This window comes from Drosophila hydei, unplaced genomic scaffold (assembly GCF_003285905.1).
Source record: "Drosophila hydei strain 15085-1641.00,03,60 unplaced genomic scaffold, DhydRS2 tig00000290-arrow-arrow-pilon, whole genome shotgun sequence".
NCBI lineage: Eukaryota > Metazoa > Arthropoda > Insecta > Diptera > Drosophilidae > Drosophila > Drosophila hydei.
In genome coordinates, this window is record NW_022045704.1 from 484,722 (window position 1) to 509,190 (window position 24,469).

The 24,469-nt window shown below is 37.9% G+C and overlaps 5 protein-coding genes and 1 non-coding gene across 7 annotated transcripts; 3 read left to right on the forward strand and 3 right to left on the reverse strand.

Moving 5' to 3' along the window:
• Positions 1-12,502: 12,502 nt before the first annotated feature.
• LOC111605522 lies at positions 12,503-17,804 on the reverse strand. 2 transcript variants are annotated; one of them, XM_023324083.2, is made up of 2 exons: positions 17,649-17,804; positions 12,503-13,376 (listed from the first exon to the last, which is right to left on the reverse strand). In XM_023324083.2, exon 2 carries the CDS (start codon positions 13,348-13,350, stop codon positions 12,592-12,594), a length of 759 nt encoding a protein of 252 aa, XP_023179851.1. In that variant the 5' UTR covers positions 13,351-13,376; positions 17,649-17,804; the 3' UTR covers positions 12,503-12,591. The 2 variants fall into 2 exon arrangements, with proteins under 2 accessions (XP_023179851.1, XP_023179852.1); XM_023324084.2 differs by lacking the exon at positions 17,649-17,804 and adding an exon at positions 14,966-15,084.
• Trnai-aau lies at positions 13,685-13,758 on the reverse strand. The gene has a single exon. It is a non-coding gene; the product is annotated as a tRNA-Ile (tRNA).
• On the forward strand, positions 15,301-19,218 carry LOC111605521 (mitochondrial dicarboxylate carrier). Its single transcript, XM_023324082.2, has 3 exons — positions 15,301-15,591; positions 18,108-18,532; positions 18,599-19,218. The coding sequence occupies exons 2-3, from the start codon at positions 18,135-18,137 to the stop codon at positions 19,041-19,043; spliced, it is 843 nt and encodes a 280-aa protein (XP_023179850.1). The 5' UTR covers positions 15,301-15,591; positions 18,108-18,134; the 3' UTR covers positions 19,044-19,218.
• Positions 19,219-19,369: 151 nt separating this feature from the next.
• On the forward strand, positions 19,370-20,471 carry LOC111605502. Its single transcript, XM_023324051.2, has 2 exons — positions 19,370-19,591; positions 20,151-20,471. The coding sequence occupies exons 1-2, from the start codon at positions 19,370-19,372 to the stop codon at positions 20,466-20,468; spliced, it is 540 nt and encodes a 179-aa protein (XP_023179819.2). The 3' UTR covers positions 20,469-20,471.
• Positions 20,437-21,891, reverse strand: LOC111605501 (lipase 3). The gene is made up of 3 exons (XM_023324050.2): positions 21,730-21,891; positions 20,953-21,672; positions 20,437-20,887 (listed from the first exon to the last, which is right to left on the reverse strand). The coding sequence occupies exons 1-3, from the start codon at positions 21,874-21,876 to the stop codon at positions 20,507-20,509; spliced, it is 1,248 nt and encodes a 415-aa protein (XP_023179818.1). The 5' UTR covers positions 21,877-21,891; the 3' UTR covers positions 20,437-20,506.
• Positions 21,892-22,473: 582 nt separating this feature from the next.
• Positions 22,474-23,766, forward strand: LOC111605525. Its single transcript, XM_023324086.2, has 2 exons — positions 22,474-23,346; positions 23,476-23,766. The coding sequence occupies exons 1-2, from the start codon at positions 23,252-23,254 to the stop codon at positions 23,690-23,692; spliced, it is 312 nt and encodes a 103-aa protein (XP_023179854.1). The 5' UTR covers positions 22,474-23,251; the 3' UTR covers positions 23,693-23,766.
• The last annotated feature ends 703 nt before the right edge of the window (positions 23,767-24,469 follow it).

A 24,469-nucleotide genomic window follows, 5' to 3' on the forward strand; every position in this document is an offset into this window, starting at 1 on the left:
GTTTCAATGCCTTGGCAATGGCTCGTGGCCAGCGGAGCGGACGCAGTGCCAGACGTTGCCAAAATTAGCAGCCAAGTGAAATAAAGCGCAATAAACGGAAAAACAAGCAACGCGTCTATATGCCCCGCGACACATCAGCAACCAAATGCCATTTAATTTTAGCTTACAAAGTGACTCAAAGTGATTTCTTGCTGTCTTCAGCACCCACACACACAAAGTGTAGCAAAACCTGAGTTGAAAGTTCACGCCAGTCAGCGCGACCTTTCCATCAGCTCCAAGCGGCCACAAATCAAGTGTGGGCAAAAAAATGGACACGCCCACATTTGCAAAACACAAACACTGCCTGTGCATAAATCAGTGCTGCAAACAGGCCAAGCCAAACAGTGGCAAAGAAGCGAACGCCTCAAAGTATGCTACGTTTTCTGCGCATTATGCATTATTTACCGCACATAAATCGTGATAATATAAAGCAGGTGGGGCATGCATAAATCGTGCAAAACTGATGCAAACAACAGGCAAATGAACATGAACAACAATTCAACATTAAGACAATTGAATATGCAAAAAAAAGAAATAAACTTAATTTACGCAACGACTGTGTCGCGACAATCAAATCAGCTTCAGTCGCTTTGTTGTTGCTTTTGAAATCGATTTGTTCCAATTACATTAAGCACATATACACATAATTTGTAACATTCTGCCAGTTCGCCTGGGGTTTTAGGCGAAAATATATGTTCTGTCATTATTTTTATTTTATTTATCTATTTTCATTTTATTTCATTTTTATGGCTTGCATTTTGTGTTCTGTCTAACACTTTCGCCGCAATTTCAACTAAAAAAACTCAATTTTCACAAGATAAAAATTAAATAAATATTTAATTTGATATGAAGAGAAAAAATATTTGACTTAGCAAGTTTGATTTTTAATTCAAAAATTTAGTCATGAAAATATGGATCTATCCCAAATGCTAAAAAAAATGCTCACCAAAATGTGAAGTTCCAGAACTTATATTTATATTTCTAGTGCTTTGTGTTTGTTTGAGCTTTTTAATTCAGTTAATTATTTTGAAGTAATTTGAAATACATATAAAAAAATATTTCTAAATTCAAATATTTCTCTTAGACTTTAGTTGAAAGTTAAGCTGAGAACGCTATTAGCTTGGAGCTGTCTTGAAATTAAATCATTTTCACTTCTTCGAGCACTCAGCAGCTGTAGCTGCTGCCGTCTACGTGTCTGCTCAAGGCACACATCTTGACACCTAGACAGTAGACAAACCACACACACGCACACACCCACACAGACACAACTGGCTAAGACAATGCATCATTTGTATTATGCACAGTTCGTAAATTAGGCATCTAAGTAAGCGCAACGAGACGAACCAAGCAACACGGGTGCCAATTGAGAGTGAGACTTACAGATAGAGCGAGCAGGTAGATAAGGACAGGCAGCGAGTGAGAGAGGGGAGAAGGGAATGCGGTTGAGTGTGCTGCAACCGCAGTCTGATGAATAGCGTAACTTGGCTTCCACATGGACATTGCCAACTCTTGCCTTGGCTCCATGGGGACTCGTATTGTGCGCGGGAAATTGGAATACAGCTATGCGTTCCGTTATATACATATATTGAAGTGAATATATTGCAGCTGCTGGCAGCTGTGGCATCCACAAAATGAACAGTCCAACTACGTTTGCAGCAGCGTTACCAAGCAGTTAGACCAAGGCTGCGAGGCGTACTACATGACTCTGTGGGAAAAGTAAAAATATATAAATATTAAAATTAATAATAATTTCTAAAACGATATACATATAAATATACCGTAAATAATTTTTTTTTAAGTGCACAAACATAAAAATGAAAATTAAAATTAAAAAAGCAATTAATTGTTAAAAAAACAGAAATTATTTTAATTTTTTTTTTTTTTTTTTTTTTTTTATATTTTAAAAGTGTAGAACCTGTACAATCAAATTTAGTACCTTAACAACACATGTATATATATGGAATTAGAGCCAAACCAGTCACAATATGAGGAATTCAAAGGAAACAGTTTACACCATTCCCATCGTTCTGGCTAAGCCTTGCCGTTTAAGTCGTCTTAGGGGTCTGGCAGGGATTAGACCTCTTGCAAGTAGGCTTCGGTGTCGTTGCAGTCTGTCCGTGTATCTGCTTGTGTGTCTTCCAATCTGCTCTTCGACAGTAAACAGCTTAAGGTCTCTGTGAAGTATTGAGCCGCGTACATACCAGGGAGAGTTGAAAGAAAATAAAATTTTTAAAAAAAATTGTAACATACTTTCGGGCTGAGGCAGAAAAATAAATTTGTATAGCATAATTTCGGCTGACTCTGAAAAGCAGTTAAGACTTACTTTTCATATTTTGTATTTCAAACATTCTACTCAATTTCAAACATTTTTTGTTTAAAAAATTATTTTTGAAATCGAATCAAATTTGTTTGCTTTTATAGAACTTAAGAAGCAACATTTGCATAATTTCAATTGCAGCAGCGTTACCAAGCAGTTAGACCAAGGCTGCGAGGCGTACTACATGACTCTGTGGGAAAAGTAAAAAAATATAAATATTAAAATTAATAATAATTTCTAAAAGTATATACATATAAATATACTGTAAATAATTTTTTTTAAGTGCACAAACATAAAAATGAAAATTAAAATTAAAAAAGCAATTAATTGTTAAAAAAAACAAAAACAAACAAAAAGCTGAGCAAGCTTTTAAGCTGAGCAAAGAAAATAAAATTTTTTAAAAAATTGTAACATACTTTCGGGCTGAGGTAGAAAAATAAATTTGTATAGCATAATTTCGGCTGACTCTGAAAAGCAGTTAAGACTTATTTTTCATATTTTGTATTTCAAACATTCTACTCAATTTCAAACATTTTTTGCTTAAAAAATTATTTTTGAAATCGAATCAAATTTGTTTGCTTTTATAGAACTTAAGAAGCAACCCTTGCATAATTTCAATTGCAGCAGCGTTACCAAGCAGTTAGACCAAGGCTGCGAGGCGTACTACATGACTCTGTGGGAAAAGTACAAAAATATAAATATTAAAATTAATAATAATTTCTAAAAGTATATACATATAACTATACTGTAAATAATTTTTTTTTAAGTGCACAAACATAAAAATGAAAATTAAAATTAAAAAAGCAATTAATTGTTAAAAAACAGAAATTATTTTAATAAAAATAAAAAAAAGGAAAAAAAACAACAAAAACAAACAAAAAGCTGAGCAAAGAAAATAAAATTTTTTAAAAAATTGTAACATACTTTCGGGCTGAGGTAGAAATAAATAAATTTGTATAGCATAATTTCGGCTGACTCTGAAAAGCAGTTAAGACTTACTTTTCAGATTTTGTATTTCAAACATTCTACTCAATTTCAAACATTTTTTGTTTAAAGAAATTATTTTTGAAATCAAATTGAAATTGAAATCAAAAATTGAATCAAATTTGTTTGCTTTTATAGAACTTAAGAAGCAACCCTTGCATAATTTCAATTTAATTTATCACATTGTTCTTTAGTGCGTTAACAGTGCAAGCCATTAGCGCGGCTATTATGTGGGGCAGCTACCCTACCAGGCTCGCATCCACATCTCTCCCTTGAGCGGACACACCTCACAACTTGCTAAGTTTACTTTTTATGGCATCGGCAAGTAAACTTTGACACTTAACAATTTCGGTTGTCGGGCAGCTACAGCAGCTCCCTGAGCTGGCCCTAGGCAATGGGACCAGCAAAGGGTCTTCGGCATCCTCACACACGCGCACACAATTTGCATAATTTGGTGTTAATTGAAAAAGTTGGCTTGGCCACAAATCTATGGATGCGAGCAAAGCTCAAGCTGCTTAATATACGACTGCAAACGCTCTGATTAATTGTGTAATTGAGCCACGAAATGTGATACTTGGGCCACGTGGCTGGCGGCTGACTGGCGATTCGGAATGGAGCCGTTGGCAGGACATTTAAGTTATGTCTACGTTGCGGATACGTTTCAACAGACTGCTAGAGATGGCAGCGTGAAGCGGGCGTGAAACGAATGAAAAGTCAAGCAAGAAAAATTTGTTTTAAAAATAAAAAAAATTTGGAGTTGTTTTTAATAAAAATAATTTAATTAAAGTTTATAAGATTTTGTAATAAATTTCAATCATTATATATATATATATATGATAAAGTTAAACATGAAAACAATATTTTTTTAAGAAAATGACTATATTTAGAAGTGTGTTCACTAAAATAGTAGTAATAGAACAAGAAAGTTGAGTGATAAAAGCGAATACGATTGTAAAGAGTCGTGACTTAACTACAGCATAACTTGCAGCGTGCTTCGTGCTCGTGCTCGTGTTCGTGCTGTATAAATTTGATAGCTGCCCATCCTCAGGGTATTTGCTTGCTCGTCTGCCTCTGTTTGTGTGTGGAAGGAGATGCTAGATGAAGCATGTCGTGGCTGTGGCTTTATTTTTCGTGTGGTCTGACAATAATAACACCAACTACAATAACAGAAACATCGGCAACATCAGCACAAACAACAACAACAACAACATTAAATTTGCTTTGCAGTTACATTTTGGCGGCACATTTTGTATAATTTGATAATTTCATTAAATAAATTGCTAAGGGAGGCATTTGTGTGCCTAGCTATAAGTGTGTGTGTGTGTCTGTGTGTGTAAGGTTGTTGCTTGTGTCGTTACTTTTACATTGGCGTAATGAAAAATGCTGCAAGAAATAATTAAAATTAGTCCAAACAAGCACAGGAACGACACAGCTTGAGGCCAATACCAGCTGAAGGACCTGCCTCAACACGAGCCAAGGCGGCAAACTCGCTCGTGACAAGCTTACGAAATTAGTATTTTCAATGGTGTGTGATAAGAGTGCCGAATGGGTTTTTTCTTTTCTTTACTTTTCATTTTATTCGGGCCAAATCCACCTGCTGCCACGTTTGCCTTTAATCTGCTTAAATGTATTCTGTTTTAACAATGCGGCTAGGCAAAGTGAGAGAAGCCCAAAAACACTTAAGTCCCATTGTCAAAAAAAATAACATCTAACTTTAAGATACCGTGCAGAGTGCTTTAAGCTAAATATTTATTTTGGCTTATCATATTTTGAGCTGCTCCATAACACAGCCAACAATAATAGAAGCCTTGAGCTGTGTAGCTAGTGCTACTCTGCTACTCTTCAATGTAGTTTATTGTTTAATTTTATGTTTATATTTGTTATATATATTTAGAAATATTACATTTAATATATTTATGCCTAAATATAGAGATTTGTAGTGCGCAATTCATAGACTTAATACATTGTCCATAAGAGCTTTAGACTACAAAGTGTTTGCTGAGCTTAACAAGCTGACCAAGAAGATGGAAAAATTGAAAGATTTCCATTTATATATATTATATATTATATATGGCTCAACTTATGTTATAGTAACTTAATCCTTAAACCGATAAATATATGAAATGTCGACTATCAGAATTAGTCTTATATAATTATCACAGCGATTCTAAGTATTCAAACTGCAAGCTTTAAAATGGGTCTACTGAAATTTAAGATAGACTTATGATTCAATAGAGATTTAAGATTATTTTACACATAGATGTATTCTTCAGCCTGTCACATAGTCAATGAATAATTCAATATGCTCCTCAGCAGTCAGCTCCATGCGTGCAGAGTATAACAGCACATGATTCCTGACAGTAAATCCACATCAAGTTTATTGATATGTGTGTGTGTGTGTGTGGGTGTGTGTGTGTGTGTGGGTGTGAGTTGTGTGTTTTTACGTTAGTCTGTGTTTACCTCCGGCCACATATGTTAATGTCGATGTTCTGTTATCCTAGCGCACTGTTGCCCTTTGCACTTCAACTAGCCAAGCCAAGGCTGGCCAAGCTGTTGATTTTCGCAGAACGTTCAATTTGAGCCGCCCACACATTTCAGCGCTTCGAGCTGCGTGCAAAATTTAGTGAAATACCAAAGTTTTTAGCAAAATTACAGCCATAAAGTTGGCTAGCGGTGTCAGCAGAAGCCAAATTAGCGACTCGCTAAGTCTCGTAGAATCTCAGAGAGAGAGAGATAGAGGCAGGGAGAGAGAGAGATGAAATGTAATTAAACGCAATTTGCACTGAGCCATTGCGGCAAGCCCCAAAATGCAAATCCTCGGCTCAGCCCACGCAAATGCCTACCAGAAGCCAGCAATTTAGCTGGACTCAAACTCGAGTTATTTTATAGCCACGTACAAAGCAGACTAGACAACCAAAACTTTCAACTGCTTAAGCACACGCAGAAGCAATTAGAATTCAAATAAAGTGTTAGCTGAGATTTCACACTTTACATATTTTCTTTATTCTCGAGTGGGATTACTTTTAACTTGCATACAGATGGACAGCTGGAAACTATAATTTGGGCTAACAGGAAAATGGCAAAAAGACTTCAACAAAGTTGGCTCAATCATACGAATTTGATAACGTGGAACATTTCCTAAAGTAGACTTATTATGAAATGATTGAATTCCATGAATATCTTTGGCTTTGCCTGGCCACGCGCGCTGCCCACCAACAGGTCCTGCACACGCCGTGTGTGGCCATACATTTTAATGAGTAGCTGCGGCTGCTGCTGTGGCTGCGGCTGCGACTGCTGCGCGTATCAGTTACAGTAAGTCCTATTCATAACATGCCGAGCACATTTGGCACGTGGTGCCTCGGCATCGATTTTCCCATTGCCTCGTGTCTACTTTATGCAGTTGCTACACCAGCAGACCTGCGCCACTTGTGGCTAGCTGCGAAATGTATTCTGACAATAAAGCAAACGCGGCCAATGGCATTTTAATGCAATTGCCCTGCCAAGCAGCGCGCGAGCGACAACAACGTAATCGCATCCATATTGTGTTCTTATGCTCTTTGCGAAGGATATTACAAATTTCATCATGATTTGTGTAGCACTCGAAAGGAACTCAAACGAGGGGAAGGAGCTCAAACACATATATTCTACAAAGCATTTAGAACTCTCTCTCTTTTTGTCTGTGTAATTTGCAAAACTTTGCAACTTGATCGACAGGTATGTTATATGAGTTAAGCCAGCTGCCTGTCCTTCGATTGAATGCATTTAGCTGACATTGAGGAAAGCCTTGTCTTAACATACAACAAGGTTAGCACTGGTTTCGAATGATTTGCTTTTAGCTTTTGCTACAAAGACTTGAAAGTAGAGCTGAACTAATTTGCCAGGTATTCCTTATTCACTTTCGTATCTAGATCAATATTTGAACAGTTTAACTAACATTATTTGCCTCGCTAACTTATGTGACTAAGACTAGATAAAAAGAAAAATGTTAAGAAAATATATTAAATAATTTATTATAATTTTAATTTATTTAAAATTTTAAACATATTTAAATTTTTATAAATTACATAATTAACAAAGAAGAGAAGTAAATGCTAAGCAAAAAAAAATAATTCATTATAATTTATATATTTTTCCAAAATATTTTAATTTGAAGAACTAACAAAAACATAAAATAATTTTTAAAAATTTATATATTTTATAAAATGTATTTAATTTTATTATATTTAAATTTATATAAATTACAACTTTATATAAGAAAAAAAATTAAAAAATACCTACAAAAATATAAAATAATTTCTAATTATTTAGATATTTTCTAAAATTTTAATGTATTAAATAATGTATTTTATATATATTTAAAACGGATCATTCTCATATTTTCTTTAATTTTAAGCAGCCTACAAGTAAGTCAAATTTCGAACCACAAAATATTTATTTATTTATTTATATCTCTTAAGTATACAATTTTGTTTATAGACACATGTTTGCTAGAAATTTTTCGTTTTGTGGCTTGCTATAAAGAGGTATAATATTTTTAAAAGACGACCCATTTCCGTGTATGGATATTGAAATCCAAATAATGTCAGCAGCCTGGACATGCGTTAGGGCTGTGTCGCTCTGTTCACCTCAAGCTTTCGTGTACATTATAATGGAAGACTGTGCGAGCATTTGGTACCAAAAAAAATTCATTACATACGTATAGCTGTGCGTAGGTGAAGAAGCACTTAACGCAGCTAACACCAAGCCAGAACCAAAGACCGCAGACCACGAAATTGTAAAGCACTTTGGCTGGGAGAGCCCAAACTCAGGCCAAATTGGAATGTCATTGAAAATTGCTGTTCAAGGTTTTCGCATCTGAATTGGAAGACATAAACACAGCTAAGAGTCGAGTGTCAAATGTTGCGTATACGTAACGCAGTTAATTGAAATCAGGGAGAGGGAGGTGGAAAAAGTTTTTTATCAGCTGCGTTTCGGCCGATTAGCGAATTGCCAATCATTTTTTTGAAGCTTAGGCAAATTATGCATTTCCATGGATATTTCCGTGAAAAAGAGCGAACCCCGCAAAGCCGTCAAATTCAATATTAAATTGTGTGCAGAAATCTTTTTGGCAAATGCTAAATTGCTCGACAAAACAGTTTCCCTAATTGTCCGGAACCACCAAAGAAAAATAGAAATTTCCAGATAGAAGGACGACACAGACAAATGTTCATTGGCAGCGCTCAAATGTGAGGACATTTGATATGAAAATTGCACAAATTCTCAATTCGCTTTTCGCAACTTTTATCTAACTCGCTGATGCCCACAGAAAGAAGAAAAAACGACGAGAAATAAGTGAAATGTACGTGCTTAATTTCTCAACTTTTGGTCCGTGTCGAATTCAATTAAACAATAAAATGTAAAATGAAAATTTCAGTTCCTATCAAGTTGGCTTCAAGCAGACTAAAACGAACTGAACTGACTGAAATGAGTTGGCTTGAAATATTCTAAAATTAACTGAGCTGAATTCTTTTGCTTGAAATGTTCTGAAACGAACAGCCTTTTGCTTGTCTTAAGCTTAACTCGTGCTCATATTTTGCCATTTAACTGCTTTTAACAAGTTTTTTTGTTTACTTCCCATGAATTTTGCGGCTTATTCATATACTTCTATTTATCTTCTTTTTCTGGGACTCGCCCTAAAAATTTCATTTCCTGGCCGCTTCATGCTTCAGGCGTGAATAGCTTGTGATGTTTAGAAAAAAGTTGATTCAAAATATTTTCTTCCCTATTTGCTAGAGCTGAGTGAGCTGCCGCAATAGAACTGCTAGACTATAAGATACCCGACATTTGTGGTGTTTAAAAATTATGTTGTCTGCTTGTCTATAAAATAAATAAAGTAAGATAAATAAATTTTAAGTTTTAATAATTTCTGGGGTTTTTAAAAATTGTGTAATGCTTGACTATAAAATACCTTGCATTTTACAGCTAAATTTCAAGTTTTTAAAAATATTTGTGTCTTATAATTAATATTTAAAATGAATCAAAAATATGCCTGAAAATAGATGTTAAATTCTTGGTAACACCAGGTATATTGACATGTTCGATTTGGCTTTATAAACGAAGCTTGTTCAATTGAAAGAAAGATGCATGCTATGAGGGATCTATGGTTAAAGACTTGACATCTCGAGCTCCCAAAGTCTCAGCGCTGATAAGGACATGCAGGCAATGGTTCGTCTCCTCTCGTTGTTCTGATCAAGAGATATCAACTTTATGGCTGCAGCTGCGATTACTTATGTCTGAGACAGACTTTTGAACATAAATTCTCATTTGTAATAAGTTCAGGCGCCAAGCATATGCCTAGAAATTGAGGAAGGCAGTCAATGTGGAATGCCACTTTTGAGGCCTAAAAATATTTGTATACAGTCAGAACTTTTGCGCCAAAAATATGTAAATATTTTATAAAATAAAATTTTAAATAAAGTATATGTGAAATAAATATATATTTATATATATATATTTTATCTATTTATATATATTTTATTTATATATTTATATTTATTTTTCTCATACCATCCACCACTTGCGCCAGACCCGCTGCCTATCCGCATTGAATGGGCATTCAAAAGAACAAACACTTGAAAAGTCTATGCACGTTCGGGCGATACAAGGACCTGTGCATTTACATAAGAACTCGCGTGCTTTTAAAGCCACATTGACAAGCCTCGAAGCCGCCACACACACACAGACAGACAACAAGTGCTTTTTGCTTCGTATTTTATAATTGTTGAAACTGTTTTAAATTTTCTTGTGGTTTTTCATAACTTTAAGATAATTTGAAACCCTTTTAGGCTTAAGCACTTTGTGCTAGCAAATAAAATAAATAAGAAGCTGCCGTCAAAACCTTTCAGCCACACACCAGACCTTAAAGCGTAAATTGTGGCTGTTAAATAAATATTACGCATACGCCATGCTGTGCCAGCTGAGGGAAATTATGTGTGTGGATGTGCGCGCGACACAATGGCGATATAAATCGGCAGATGCAGAGACTATCAACACACCACACACACCCAGACACACACGCAAAAAATCCAACAAGAACAAATCAAGTTAAGGGTGGGAGTTTTTTAAGAGCGAAATATATTCGGCTCTGGACCATGCTAATATGCTGTTATTATCAGTGATGAAAGGGTAGGGCCTATACAGCTGAACGTAAATTATGGCCTGAGTTGTTATTTCGCTTCTTCTTTTTGCCTGCATGATGATGCCATTGTCATCGAGCCCCTCAGCGCTGTGCATTGCATGCGACTCGCGCGTAAATATTTTTTTCTGCCTGAAAGTATGCAACGAAAATTTTCCGTTTGTCCATTAAATTCTACGCTGTCATTAACTCTGGCCCAAATGCAAATTGATGGCCCTAACGGGTAAAACAACATTGTTTTTTTGTCGTTTGCTTCTCGGGCTAATCAAAGTGATATTTTTCTAGAAATTTCTGTGCTATGCCGTCATTGGCTGTGCTGCGCGTAACCAGCAGATTTCCAATCAGAATGCCAACTTCCGTTTTGGCACGCTTCCGTTTCAGCATGAGCATATTTTGTGATTAAATAAAAAGCGCTTACAAGCGACGTGACTTCTGATTTGAAAGCAAGCGTAGCCAAGTCCTCTGTGCGCTGCAATTAATTAAGCTGCTGACAAAGTTTCTTTCTATTCTGCAGTTCGTTGGCAGCAGCTGTCGGCGGAGTATTGATTGAGATTAAAAATGTTTGGGATATATAAGAAATGAGGCATTTTATTCATGAAACACTTTAGAAGTCGATAAAAAAGAATTGAATTACAAGCGAGTTTTTTTTTTGTTGCTTTTGCAAATTATCATCATTTGGCGGGCAGACAAAACTTCATCAACTTGCGGGGGCGTTTTGCTTAAATTCAATATTCCGTTCACTTGCTGCAAACACTGTTTGTCGGGTTAACAAGGGTATATTAGGCTTGTGTCTTTTTTGAAAAGCAGATCGAGCAGACATAGCAGTTTGAGAGCCACTTCAGTTTTAGTGATTTTCAGAGTCCGTTTTGAGAGTCACTGAACTTGCCGTCTCCCTTTAATTCCTCATATTGTGACTGTGGTTCGGCTCTAATTCCATATATATACATGTGTTGTTAAGGTACTAAATTTGATTATACAGGTTCTACACTTAATAATAATAAAATACTAAATACTGAACTTGCCGTTTTACAGTTTGGAAGTCGTTGGATTTGCAGCAGTAGAGACTTTCATGTATCTGCTGATACAGTTTTAGATTCACTTTTTATGCGCAGTCAGCACAGTTTGACTGTTACGGCTTTAGTTACTTACAGTGTTAGTTTGGCAGCCATTGCTCTTACAGTTTTAACAGGTTTAGAGTCACTGCCAAGCACAGTTTTGCATTGATAGCTTTGTAGTTTCAGCTGTATTTAGTCTTAAGAGTCGGCATAGTTTAGAAGCCATTCGACTGGCAGTTTGAGGAACACTGTAACCATGCTATACGGTTACAGTTGAGGAGTCACTCAATACACAAAGTAACTTATGCAATGCAGAGAGCAAGGTTTGTCACAGTTTCATGATCACTAAACTTACAGTTTTTGAGCCACTCCACAGCATTGCTACATATAGCAAAAGAAAACTCTGTTTCTTCAATCTTAAGTAAAGTAATGAACAGCTGATTACTTTTGTATACAGTTTGAGAGTCACCACACTCACTCAAAGCTTTTATACTTCGAGCTAATAAAATGTCTGAAGGGACAACTTTGGTTGCTCGACTTAAGCAGTGAACAGCGCATTGCGCAGTCGGCTAAGCCCGACTGCTACTCATTTCTATCGCCAACGCATATTGAACAGTTTGCCTTAAATTGTGGGACTGCTGCGTAGTACAGGATATTTGAACTCTAGTTGGGTTTACACAGCCGAACCCGCCGCAAAGTCATGTCCAGACACGAATTCATCATGTTGTCTGCGTCGAGTCCGGCTGGTCAAGCCGATGACGTCAGCAGATGCAAAGAGCAGCAGCCGAAGACAGCGCAATTAGAAGAAGCGAACGGACGTGAATCGGAATCGGACCAACACAGCAGATGTTCTTGGCACATGCCATTCGAGCAGAGTCGTTCGACAGCTGCTTGCCTCGCACATAAACAATTGGAGAGCAAGGGTTTCTTTTCATGTATGTGTATATATATTTATGGGTATAGGTATATCAAAATGGGCTTTAATAAATTCCATACAAAATTGAAGCAATGCGAATTTGGAGCTAAACTTTGACGCCGATTTCGCCTGGATTGAATATCTTGACGTTGCGATCGTTGACCTTGTAGAGGACTTCCTTGCGCGACTGCTCGCACGCGTAGCTGCCCTCGTCGTCGAGGACACGCTCGATCAGCAGCTTGCCGTCGACCTCCCGAAAGACGCCGCTCTTCAGCCGGAGCACCTGGATGCGCACATTGCCCAGCTTGGCCACGTTGTTGTCTGTGAGCGGGTGGATGTCGCTGTTGCTCAGCTTCGTGATGACGGTCAGATTGTCGTGGGCCTTGGCCAGATCGGCCAGGTCCAGGCAGAACTGCTGCACCTGCTGCTTGCTGGCGCCCAAGTTGATGAGTATCGATAGATTATCGATCAGTATGGTGTAGCTGCTGCGATTGGCATAGTTCTTCTCCAGCTGCTCGCGTATGTCCTTCACCAGCTGCTCCGTCAGCGTCAATCCATCCGGGGAACGCAGCCACTTGGAGCTGAGGCCGTGTCGCGCCATGTCGCTGAGCACGTCGATCACGTTGAACGTCTTGCCCAGAAAGATGTTCGAGTTGTAGCCCAGCCGCATGCCCGCATTGAAGTAATGCTGATAGTGGTTCTGCAGACAGACGAGCAGCGTGCCCGCATTGGAGATGCGCAGGCGTTGGCCCAGGATGCAGCTAATTAGAAAGCTGCCGTCGACATTCGACTCCTCGCTGATGTGCACGAATCCCGGCAGCTTCTGTTCGTTGAGACCGCAAGCGAGCAGCACTGAGGCGGCCATAATTCAGATTATGGTTTATTCGCTAGCTGCAATGACAGAAAGCACAAAGGAGCAACTGAAGTGAATATATTTTTGGTCAATTTATAAATGCCATAAAATGTGTATTCAATTAATTAAATGTGACGTCGGGTCACGTGCTGGGCCATGGCTCATGTTGCAGGCCAAACAGCCAAGACGACCTCCAGACTTTCCTTTTTAATTTATTTACTTTCATTTTGTCACTTCATCATCGCTGTCAGCGGCACACGTGGCCAATAACCCGCCAATCAATGAAAATAATTTATTAAATGTGCAAAAAAAATAAAAATAAAAAAAATACAAAAAAATTTCGTCTTGGCCCATGGGGGGATCGAACCCGCGACCTTCGCGTTATTAGCACGACGCTCTAACCAGCTGAGCTAATGGGCCACGTGAGCGAAGCGTCGTCAAAAGCCCATTTCAACTATAATCCCATACGGATAAAAGCTCTACATGAAAGCTCGCAAGCGCCAACTCTGCTTCTCAATACATGTGTGTAAATATTTTGTATTAATTTGAATATGGTAAACAAAAGTCTGATTGGAACAGAACAGCCAAACGTGTTTCGACCATTTTTTCAGCATGCAAATAATAAATCAACGTTTGTTTAAAAAGTTATCTGTTCTATTTCTATTTCCCATTTCTAACGCCTTGGCCAACCGTTTGTTTGTTTATCAAGCTAAAAGCGTTAAAAAGTGGAGCAGCAAATTAATTGCACGTTAAACATTCTAATTAGACCTTGACTGACACAATACGAATTGCTACCTAATAAGCATTTACCATTTGAATTACGAGCTTAATAATAAATAACAATTATGAATGGCAATAAATTAGGAATGGACTGATTATTTTAATTTTTAAATAGGCGCCATGCAGCAGATCAATAATATTTTGTACACTCTGTTGTTTATTACATAAAGGGCATTTCAAATACATAATTTTAATAATATATTATCGAACGCATGACCTCAAAATACCCTGTAGGCATTAAGTTAAGGAAGCTGTATTGTTAATTAATAATAAGTATATAATCAAATAATCGGAGAAACAATTGTTTTTAACACATTCTTAGTGAATTAGCAACAATCTAATTGATTTTCTTTTCTGATGAAATATAGACTACAAAATGTTAAATAGCCTTGACCTCCATTTCAGATTTCTGTATTTGGAAACATATTTTTTATTTTAGCAATTCATATTAATTATCTAATATAATAATACCCTGCCCATTTACATAACTTATACCCCCTAATATAATAATTATACAATATACAGGGTAGAATTGAAAACAAAAAAAAACTTTGCTCCGATAATGAGCTTCGGCCAGTCGATGGGCCATTTCAACGATATTAAAACTTTTAACACACATACATACAAACCCACATACATCTATATATACACATGTATTGTTTTCAAACATTTTTTCAGCAATTGTACCGTTTCGCATCGATTACATGGCAGACAGTTTACATTTACTTATCATTCTACAATTGTAGAATGGAAACACACACACACTTGCACACTAACACCAATCTATACAAAGTGTGATCGCGTACGAAGGTTATGACAGAAAAGAAAATAAATAAAAAGCTCTCACCAATTTTGTTTAATTAAGGCACACACTCTCTCGCTCTCTCTCTCTCTCTCTCTCTCGCTGAATGGCTCTCTAACACGCTCGTTAAGTTGGAGTTTGACTGCGACTGCCGAAGCGTCTGACAACTGACTAACTTAAGCCTATCCCGCCACACTTCTGGAAACATTTGCAAAGTGCTTGACTTGACCGCTCTGTCAATATAAACAGTGATAAAACAAAATCGAAAAGCCAAACACTACTGAGAGAGCGCAGAGTGGAAGACCGAGAGAGCGGCGTAGTTAGGTGCAGACGCTGGACGAAGCTTCGTCTGACGTTCAGTCCACACGCTGCTGTTAGCCGACAGCGTTGATCAGTACGTATTCAGTGCTCAAGCGGCGACGACGTCGTGTGTTGGTGGTGTGCGTGGTGCGTTCCAGCAGTAAATCAAGAGAGAGAGCAGCGTTAAGAACCGGGTAAAGAACGATTCACAATATCCAGACCAGTTTTTCGCCGTCAATTGTGGTAATGATGCGCTGAACTTCTTACTCTCTCGTGCGTGTGTGTATTGGTGTTGCCAAAAATATAGAGCTTAAGCAATTTATAGCGGTAAACAATATACTGCGCTACAACATTCGTCTCTCGATTTCAAGGTAAACTTTCAATTAGCTGAGTAGTCATTTTTATTCAATATCAGAATGCAGCGATTTACACTGCATGTAATGTGTGTCTGTGTGTGTGTTGTTTAATTCAATTGCCAACATTTGCACAGACATTAGTTTTGATAGCAACAGCGGGAGAAATCATGGCATTATCACGCTACCTGTCGTGATCTACGTCTATGAAAAAATGTGACAATCAGCTGTTTAATGGAAGTGCACACACACACACACACACGCCCATACATATATTTATATATATACATATGTGCTTCGACACAGACGAAATATGCTTCTAGTTGGGAAGGCGCGATTGCTTTAAAATTGTATAGAACAAAAATCTATTATGCGTATATTTTTCTTATTGGATCATGTGATGTTTTGTTGACCTTTGCTCATGGAGCATTTCATTTTATGATCAGATAAACAGCAAAAAGTTCAAAATAAAGCGAAAATAAACGACTTATCAATGCCGGCGTAATCATGTAATTAACTACTATCAACTTAAGGCTTTGGAATGTTTTTACATTTATTATGTTAGCAATTGTTTAGATATACTGAACACATTTACTCGATACTCTGTAATGCGTTAAGCTCTCTCTCTCTCTCTCTTAAGCAAGAGATGAATTTATTTTATGCAAATATGAAACAATGTGTGCTTCATATCCATTTACTTTTTTGACAAAACAAGAGAAAGAGAATCGTGTGATTTATTGGCCATTTGCCGCACGTGGCATGGTTCCCATGAAATGTCTTATGTATATGATTATATATATACATATATACATATAAATATTCATACATATATTTGTGCATATTTGGAACTATTTAGCTTGTTATCACCAGGCAAGCAAACAGCAAACTGAAAAGTCGATTAGCTCAAAGCCCCATATAGCTCAACAGGGTCACATTTTGTCAAGTGACTAAGCATGAAATAGTGTTAGTTAATACGTTAATAGTTCTCAACATAAAAATATACGAACTAAGCGTGAAAAAGTTCGCAGTGTAAAAATAATTGTATTTCCAATTGTTTCTTTAATATCGGAGTAAACAAATGGCATATTTCAATTAGCTTAGTCAGAAAATGTTATCAGTCATTTCTAATATCAAATAAAATACAGTATTTCTTCACTAATGCGAACAGTCGTGTGTTCAGTTAACAGTTTTCAGTGCTTACAACCATTTTCTCTATATCTCGGAAATATAATTTTTAAAAATATATTATTTATCAAATTAGAATATTAATTTAGTTGATTTTATTAAAACAAATTTTGAAATTCATTAAATAAATTTTGAAAAGTCCATTAACAAAGGAACCAAGGAATTTAGAAAACTTTAAAAACAATCAAAATGTTCTGTGTTCAGCTTACGATGGCCATACTGTATTTATTTTGGCATTAATAATTGTCGTACATCAATTTCTGTCAGATATCAACTTCATGTTTTTCAACAGATATATATTTATTTATAAGTTTTTGTCCACAAAATTAAATTATTTTAAAATTTTAAATATTATTTTCTGTGGATCTGCAAGCAACGCGCTCGAATTTGCAAGCGGTCACTGTACCTCACTAGGGTGAGCAGGTCAGTGCATGTGTATGTGTGTGTGTGTGCTCAAAAATGGCTAAGCAAGTAGATATTATAAATGCAAACATACACATACATACGTTTAACTGTGCAGCTCCAAGCACTCACACACAAACTAGCATGTACACACAGACACACGTCCATATAATCATTATTCAGTTGCGCAAATTGCTTAACTTAAAAAGAAAATCAAATCAAGCAACTGAATAAATTGAACTGAAAATAAACAAAAACATATATACACACACATATGTATATATTCAGAAGCTCTGGCCACGTGTTGCTCAATGTCAATGCCGAAATGAAATGCAACCGCTTTTTTTTTCGTAATCTAAGATGCATACAAAATTAGCTAATTGCCCGACAAGTTCTTAGCCGACACAACACGCACGTTGGGTCTTTTGCGGCATATAAACAACTAATATGTTTCTGTATATATATAAATACTAATATTATGTACTCACAAAACGTATGGCACATATGCTTCGACGCAGTTTTATGGTCTTTATAGCGGAAATAGTTGGCAATTTTACGCACAAAATGAAAACAATAAGCGGTACCACACACAAACGACTTCACTCCACTCTGGTCAACATCTAACAAGCAGCTGTTCACACAGCGTTGCCACCAGTCGCCCTCATTTCTCACTGATGTGGCCATATCATTGCGCTAGTGTTGATTAATGACTGTCGTGATTAAAGGCGCGCGTAAGCTATGTCAAGCTTACGTCATGGCTCAGCTGTTTTTGCGCATTTTATTATCCTTAGCTTTTATAGATACTCGCGATGATGTAACGTTTTGTAACTGTTAAAAATGTTGCGCCAACTTGATATTAAAATTAAAATATAGTTTTGTTAATAAGCTTAGTGTTAACTTGACAAAAATGTATTTTAATATATCTATCAATCAAATTAATTGATTAGCTAACAGAAAAAAAAAAGGAAAACAAAATGAGCAGCGAGAAGCATGCCCGTTGGTACTTTGGTGGCATTGCCAGCGTTGGAGCGGCATGCGTAACACATCCTCTGGACCTGCTAAAGGTGACGCTGCAGACGCAACAGGGCGACCTGTCTGTGCTGCGCTTGGTGCCAAAAATCATGCAGGAGCAGGGTGCGCTGGCTTTCTACAATGGTTTATCTGCCTCGATTTTACGCCAAATGACATACTCCACAACCCGCTTTGGCGCCTATGAGGTGGGCAAAGAGTTCGTCAATACGGATACCTTTGCAGGCAAAATTGCCCTGGCCGGTCTCTCGGGCATGATTGGCGGCATCTTTGGCACACCCGCAGATATGATAAATGTGCGCATGCAAAACGATGTCAAGCTCGCTCCCGAGTTGCGCAGAAAGTAGGTTGACCAACAGACTAACTAAATTAACGCCCAGTCTAATCAATCTCTATGATCCCTATACAGCTACCGCTCTGGCGTGGATGGCATTGTCAAGGTGTATCAAACGGAGGGCTTTAAGAAGCTATTTTCGGGAGGCTCGACGGCCACAGCTCGAGGCGTGTTCATGACCATTGGCCAAATCGCTTTCTACGATCAGATCAAATCTTCGCTCTTGGCCACGCCCTATTTCCAGGACAATCTGGTAACGCATTTCACAGCCTCCCTCATGGCTGGCGCCATAGCCACAACGTTAACGCAGCCCATGGATGTGCTGAAGACGCGTTCAATGAATGCCAAGCCCGGCGAATACAAGGGTCTCTGGGATATTGTGCTGCACACCGCTAAACTGGGTCCACTCGGCTTCTTTAAGGGCTACGTGCCGGCATTTGTGCGCCTGGGTCCGCAGACGATATTGACGTTCATGTTCCTAGAGCAGCTGAGATTAAATTTTGGCTACGAGAAGCACTAACATTCCCGCCTGCAAACTAGTATAAGATGACGTTAATTGCATAAATTGCAGCTGTTGGCTTTCGTTTTTAATGTATATAATTTGCGGTTATTAGATCAAAATTGAATTTTATGTTACGTAAGCTTTTTTCGAATTATGAACAATATTAAAGCTGGGCGGAGTTTGCCTCGTTACAAGTCCATTTAAAAAAAACATGCTTCAATTTCCGCTTACAGATTAGATTTCGATCGGTCAACGTGGCGTATGCGCAACACTCGCATGCAACTGTCGCAGGGCGTTTATATAAAAAGCTCGTTTGATGCTCGACAAATTTATACGCAGTCGCGATGTCTGTGTGCTTAGTGAATCTGTTCGCACTGCTGCTAGTCAGCAGCTGTGTCCTGGTGCAAAGTGGCCAATTCAATTCCAGTATAGGCCAAATCGCCAAGACTCACGAGGATAAGACGATGTTCGAATCTGACATTAAAGTCAAATATCAAGATGAAAAAGCAAGCGCCAAGATCAATGGAGAGCTGAAAATTTTCGAGAATCTAGACAACGATTGGAAGGTGAGATAAATGTATTTAAATAAAAGTATATTAAATAGAAATAGATAAGAACAGTGGAAAGTCGGATATTGATGCAATTGCAGGATCGTCCTTACGGACAATAGCTAAGTGATATGACACAACGTATCATGATATTAGCCTGACTGCTAGAGACATTTAAGCTAACTGATATGACATAGCTTTCTCTGCTTATTGCTTGCAGACAGCTGCTGAATGCTATCTCACGGTTCATTGAGACTTCACAACAGCATGAAATACGCACTGCTTACAGACAAATGCAAATTGCTATGACATGCTGCTCATGGCGTCTTCTTAACGAACAAAGTATTTTGCCAAAGCTTAATCAACATTAAATACTCAAAGCTTACAGATTGGCATATATATGCAAGCTTAAAATTAGTATTAACTTGAGTTGTACGGATAGATTTGAATTGTCCAGCTATCATTCCGCCAAAAGATATAGTTTTATATACAAATTTTTTATTTTATATTTATTTTATTTTATATACATATATTTAATCTTAGTATTACAACAATTTAAGAACTTACATCCGCACAGGTGAACATAACAATTCTTGTTGCGAAAACTCCATTGTTGCCGTATAGCATGCATAAGGATTACCCAGTGATGGGAGTTTGCGATTTGATGGGATCGCTATATAAGAACTTTCTATATGCGAAGATTAAGGACTACTCGAATGCTCCCGATCCAAGCAGCTGTCCATTGGCGCCACAAAACTTCTACCTTAAGGATTACACACTGCATGCAACCGAGCTTGAGAAATATTTCCCGACTGGCTTCTATAAAATCTATGGAGAATTGTTAAAGGACAAGGAGGTCAAACTGGGCTATATGATGGAAATCGTAATTGGCTGACAATCGCTCTTTATTGATTAAGTGCTTAAATAAAGAAACTATTCGTAGTTAGACATCTGGCTAACCACCTCGTCGTACACGTATTTCTTGGCCTCAGTGCCCCAGATGAAGTCCAAATGGGCCCACTTCTCGAATGGCACCAAATAGTCGAGCGCCATGTTGGGCAGCTGATCGCGCAGCTTGCGCACATCGCTCACATCGCACATCCAATCGTTGGCGCCATAGTAGAGCAGAACGGGAGCCTTGGCGTTCTTTAGCTTGTACTCCGGCGGATAGTAGCTGCCGTACTCATAGGGATTGCGTAGCACAGAGTAGTCGAACTTGCGGAACTTGCCCGAGTTGTGCTCCTGGCAGAAATGCAGATTCTGATTGACCGAAGCGCCAGCAGGCGACGTAGCCTTGATATGCTCCAGCAGTTCCTGCAGAGAAACCACAGCCAAAGTCATTTACCTAGTTATCTAGTTGCTCTTCTTCTATCACTTACATAATCCAATTGCTCGGAGTCGTAGCCACCAATCAGGAAGACCTCATTAGCGCACATCTCGGCGTAGGGTGAGGTGGCCTGGCACATCTCAATGCCCATGTCCTGCTTGAACTTGTTGCTGGGCATGAACTCCATGGAGCCACAGAGCTCAACGATGGCATTGGGCTGACCCAGAATTGGAGCGAAGGCGCGTGTCAAGGGACTCTTCATGTTTCCCATGAAGGCAGCGGGGCCCAACAGATGAGCGGACTTGATCTTATCGTTGTATTGGGGCTTCTCGGACATCATGACCAGGTAGACGGTGGTGCCCTGCGAGTGGCCCACATACTGCACCTGGCTCTCGCCAGTCACCTCCAAGGCGTAGTCAATCATGGCGGGCACATCGTAGATGCCAATCTCATTCCAGCTGAAGTTCCAGAACAGCTGCCAGAATGTGGGCCAATACTTATGGGCCTTGGAGTAGGTGTTGCCACGGGCGTTGCCCATCCAGACATCGTAGCCAGCATCGGAGAGAATGTAGGCCAAAGCCTTGCCGGGTCCCATCAGTACCCAATCGGAGCTGGAGCTCAGCATGCCGTGCATGAGGAACGCAACAGGTCGCTGGCCAGTGAAGCCCGTCTTGGGGGAATAGGGTATGCGATGCATGGTCAGAATGTAGCTGTCGTCGGTGACCACTGTGTGCCGCTCCATGGGATAGCCATCGTTCTCGATGCGTTCGCCCTGCAAGCAGTGCAACTCTAGAAATCAGAAGTTACGTTAACCGATAATGGGTCTTACGCAATCAGAGATGGGTCTCTCGCCAGCCAGAGCCAGCGCCAGCATGCCCAAGAGCAGGCAAGCGCAAATGAAGTGTCTTCCCATCTTGTTTCTTCTTCCAGTATTGTGCTTCGCCTGTCCACTCGAACGCCTTATATAGCTGGGCATCTGCTATCGCACTATAATATCTGCAGCATTATCTATTGATAATGCTCTGTCTGTGAGTCAAAATTATTGTTTTTACACTTTGTTTACCCCCCCAGCGAACCGAATGCTAATCTATTTTTTCTATTTTTGATTTGAGACACTTTTGTCTCTAATTTACAATTTGCCCGATCCTCCGCGATACTTCAGCACATGTCTAGCTTTATCATTAGTATTATATATATACATATAATTTTTGTTTTATTTATTGAGTTTTTTGTTGTATTTTTGCAGAATTCTTACAATCGTGTTTATACTGTACTCTCGTACTATAAATAACTTATTTGATACAATCACACATCGCTATAAACTTTAGTTAAATTAAAATACCATCAGCGGGACAGCATATGCTTACTATTGGTATTCCTACGGGTATAGGTCAATGTTTGATACTCAAATACATATATGATTCAGGCACGTGATAGATCTTCTGTTATATATAGAAGCTATATATACCCACTGCAACTGCTTAAGTGAAGCTTCAGCAGAAGCAGATGTGTGTACGTATACATATATATGGCATAGTCTATATGGACAACAAGCTATGTCGCATATGCTATACCATCCACTCAAGCCCAGCGAACTCGTTGACTATAAAAGCTATAGACTTGACTCTTGAAAAATATACTTTTCTATAACATAAATAGTATAAGCCTTTAATTGTTGCTAGGTAACTCATCTCACATGCTAGCTATTGATAAGCACTGATCTCTCAGTTTATATATGAAGGCATAAAGATTAGAAAGTTAGTATATAGCTTTTGGTAATGAGACCTGGTGATAGCTTTACACAGAAAAATGTTTGAGTTTTTGTGCAAATGCCCAAAATAACACCAATAATATCATTTTGAAAATATCATGATCTATTATTTATTAACTGGTTGCTGTGTACTTAGAGGTGTGACTGAGTGAATGTGTTTAAATAGAACGAAAAAGAAGCCTCAAGTAACTAGGGTATCTGCTAGCCGAGCACTCCCGCTCTTCAGACAGCATCATCAGAGCAGCAAAACCCCTTGCAAAATCGCTCTTTCACTTCTCTATTCCTACAGGTCGCCCGACCTGGGTCTAGGTCAGCGCTACTTGCTCCCAATACACACAATCGAGACACGTATGCAATCAGAATTATTGATTTGTGGGAGATACACATATGCATCATATATGTACCTTAGCCATGACGACCAGCCACGACCACAACAATCCAATAATTGGTTCCTTATGCAAAGCGACAAACAAATATTCGATAAGCTAGCATATGAGACTTCATTAGATACTGTTGCGTTGTCGTGGAAGGATATAGTTTCCTTACCTTTGTTACCTGCTAACTATTACCTGTTACCAAAATGAAGCATCAGCAAGTTGTTGTTGACTACTGGACCATGCTGAAGACATCAGCACTTTGTCTTATCCTAGCCGTAACGGGCTTCATATTTCTAAGGTATATGCTACCCGTATATCTATGTATATCTGTATATATATCTAGGTATATATATATTTATATATCTATATATTTATATAATATATATATATATATCTATAAAAAACGTAAATTCCTTGATACTTTTAGAATGGTGCAAACGATTTTTTGGCTGCCCAAACGTTTCAATCAGAATCAGGAACGATTGGAGGCCTTGGCCAAGCAATATAGCGATGAAATGGATCCGGAGGAGCGAGCTGAAATCGAAAAGCTGTTCAACAGCAAGGAGCCTCTAACAGAGGAGCAAATAAATAAATTGCTGGATGGCTCGAAAGCGGAAATCGAAGAGCCCAAAAAGGAACAGTAGACACTAGCTACAAAGTACACATAAGATTCTAGCTGAATAAATGTGTGCAACCAACAGTAGGCACTAACTATAAAGTACACATTGTATTTTCGTTTTAAACAATATATAGCATATATATTTTTATATATCTTGTATGTTTTGAAACAATAATTTGTAGTACAGCGTTTTGTTCTTTTACACATTATATATATATATATATATATAAATCTTATAACTGAACAATCAACTTAATAGGCAAACGATAAACGTATAATCAATCAATAAGCAACTGGTTAGTTATGTGTTTATTTAGTTAGCTATATGTATGTATGTTTGTATGTATATATATGGGTACTTATAATAAGAACAAAAATATACATATAGTATATATATATGTATATAGGGGAAAAGCAGTTCTATTTGCTACTGATATATGCGGACTTAAAGCCCTTTCCTGCTTCATTTTCAAGTATTTAGGGGAAGCGAACAAACGAGCCTCAAATAACAAAGGACATTTATATATCATCAACTTCAACCTCTTAAGTTTTTTTTGCAACTAACTCATATCAAATATAAGCAAGCAATACAATATTCCAATAGTCTACAAATACAGATTCATATTTACTATAATTTATACATATATTTATATATATATATATATTTGGTTTTTAAAAAGCGCAAGTCTCTCTTTTGTTTTGGTTTTCACTTCTGACTCTACTTCTTATTTTTTTGTGGATTTTCTTTTTACCACTTTTCTAAAATCTGTCATATATGTAGTACATATAATGAATATAAAAA

Excerpts from the sequence above, each read along its gene's own strand:
- LOC111605522 (XM_023324083.2), bottom strand. The coding sequence starts at position 13,350 with ATGGCCGCCTCAGTGCTGCTCGCTTGCGGTCTCAACGAACAGAAGCTG.
- LOC111605521 (XM_023324082.2), top strand. The coding sequence starts at position 18,135 with ATGAGCAGCGAGAAGCATGCCCGTTGGTACTTTGGTGGCATTGCCAGC. Across the intron at positions 18,533-18,598 it reads GCTCCCGAGTTGCGCAGAAA|CTACCGCTCTGGCGTGGATG; the intron begins GTAGGTTGACCA and ends ATCCCTATACAG.
- LOC111605502 (XM_023324051.2), top strand. The coding sequence starts at position 19,370 with ATGTCTGTGTGCTTAGTGAATCTGTTCGCACTGCTGCTAGTCAGCAGC. Across the intron at positions 19,592-20,150 it reads ATCTAGACAACGATTGGAAG|GTGAACATAACAATTCTTGT; the intron begins GTGAGATAAATG and ends ACATCCGCACAG.
- LOC111605501 (XM_023324050.2), bottom strand. The coding sequence starts at position 21,876 with ATGCCCAGCTATATAAGGCGTTCGAGTGGACAGGCGAAGCACAATACT. Across the intron at positions 21,673-21,729 it reads AGAGACCCATCTCTGATTGC|GGCGAACGCATCGAGAACGA; the intron begins GTAAGACCCATT and ends CACTGCTTGCAG. Across the intron at positions 20,888-20,952 it reads ACTCCGAGCAATTGGATTAT|GAACTGCTGGAGCATATCAA; the intron begins GTAAGTGATAGA and ends GTTTCTCTGCAG.
- LOC111605525 (XM_023324086.2), top strand. The coding sequence starts at position 23,252 with ATGAAGCATCAGCAAGTTGTTGTTGACTACTGGACCATGCTGAAGACA. Across the intron at positions 23,347-23,475 it reads ACGGGCTTCATATTTCTAAG|AATGGTGCAAACGATTTTTT; the intron begins GTATATGCTACC and ends TGATACTTTTAG.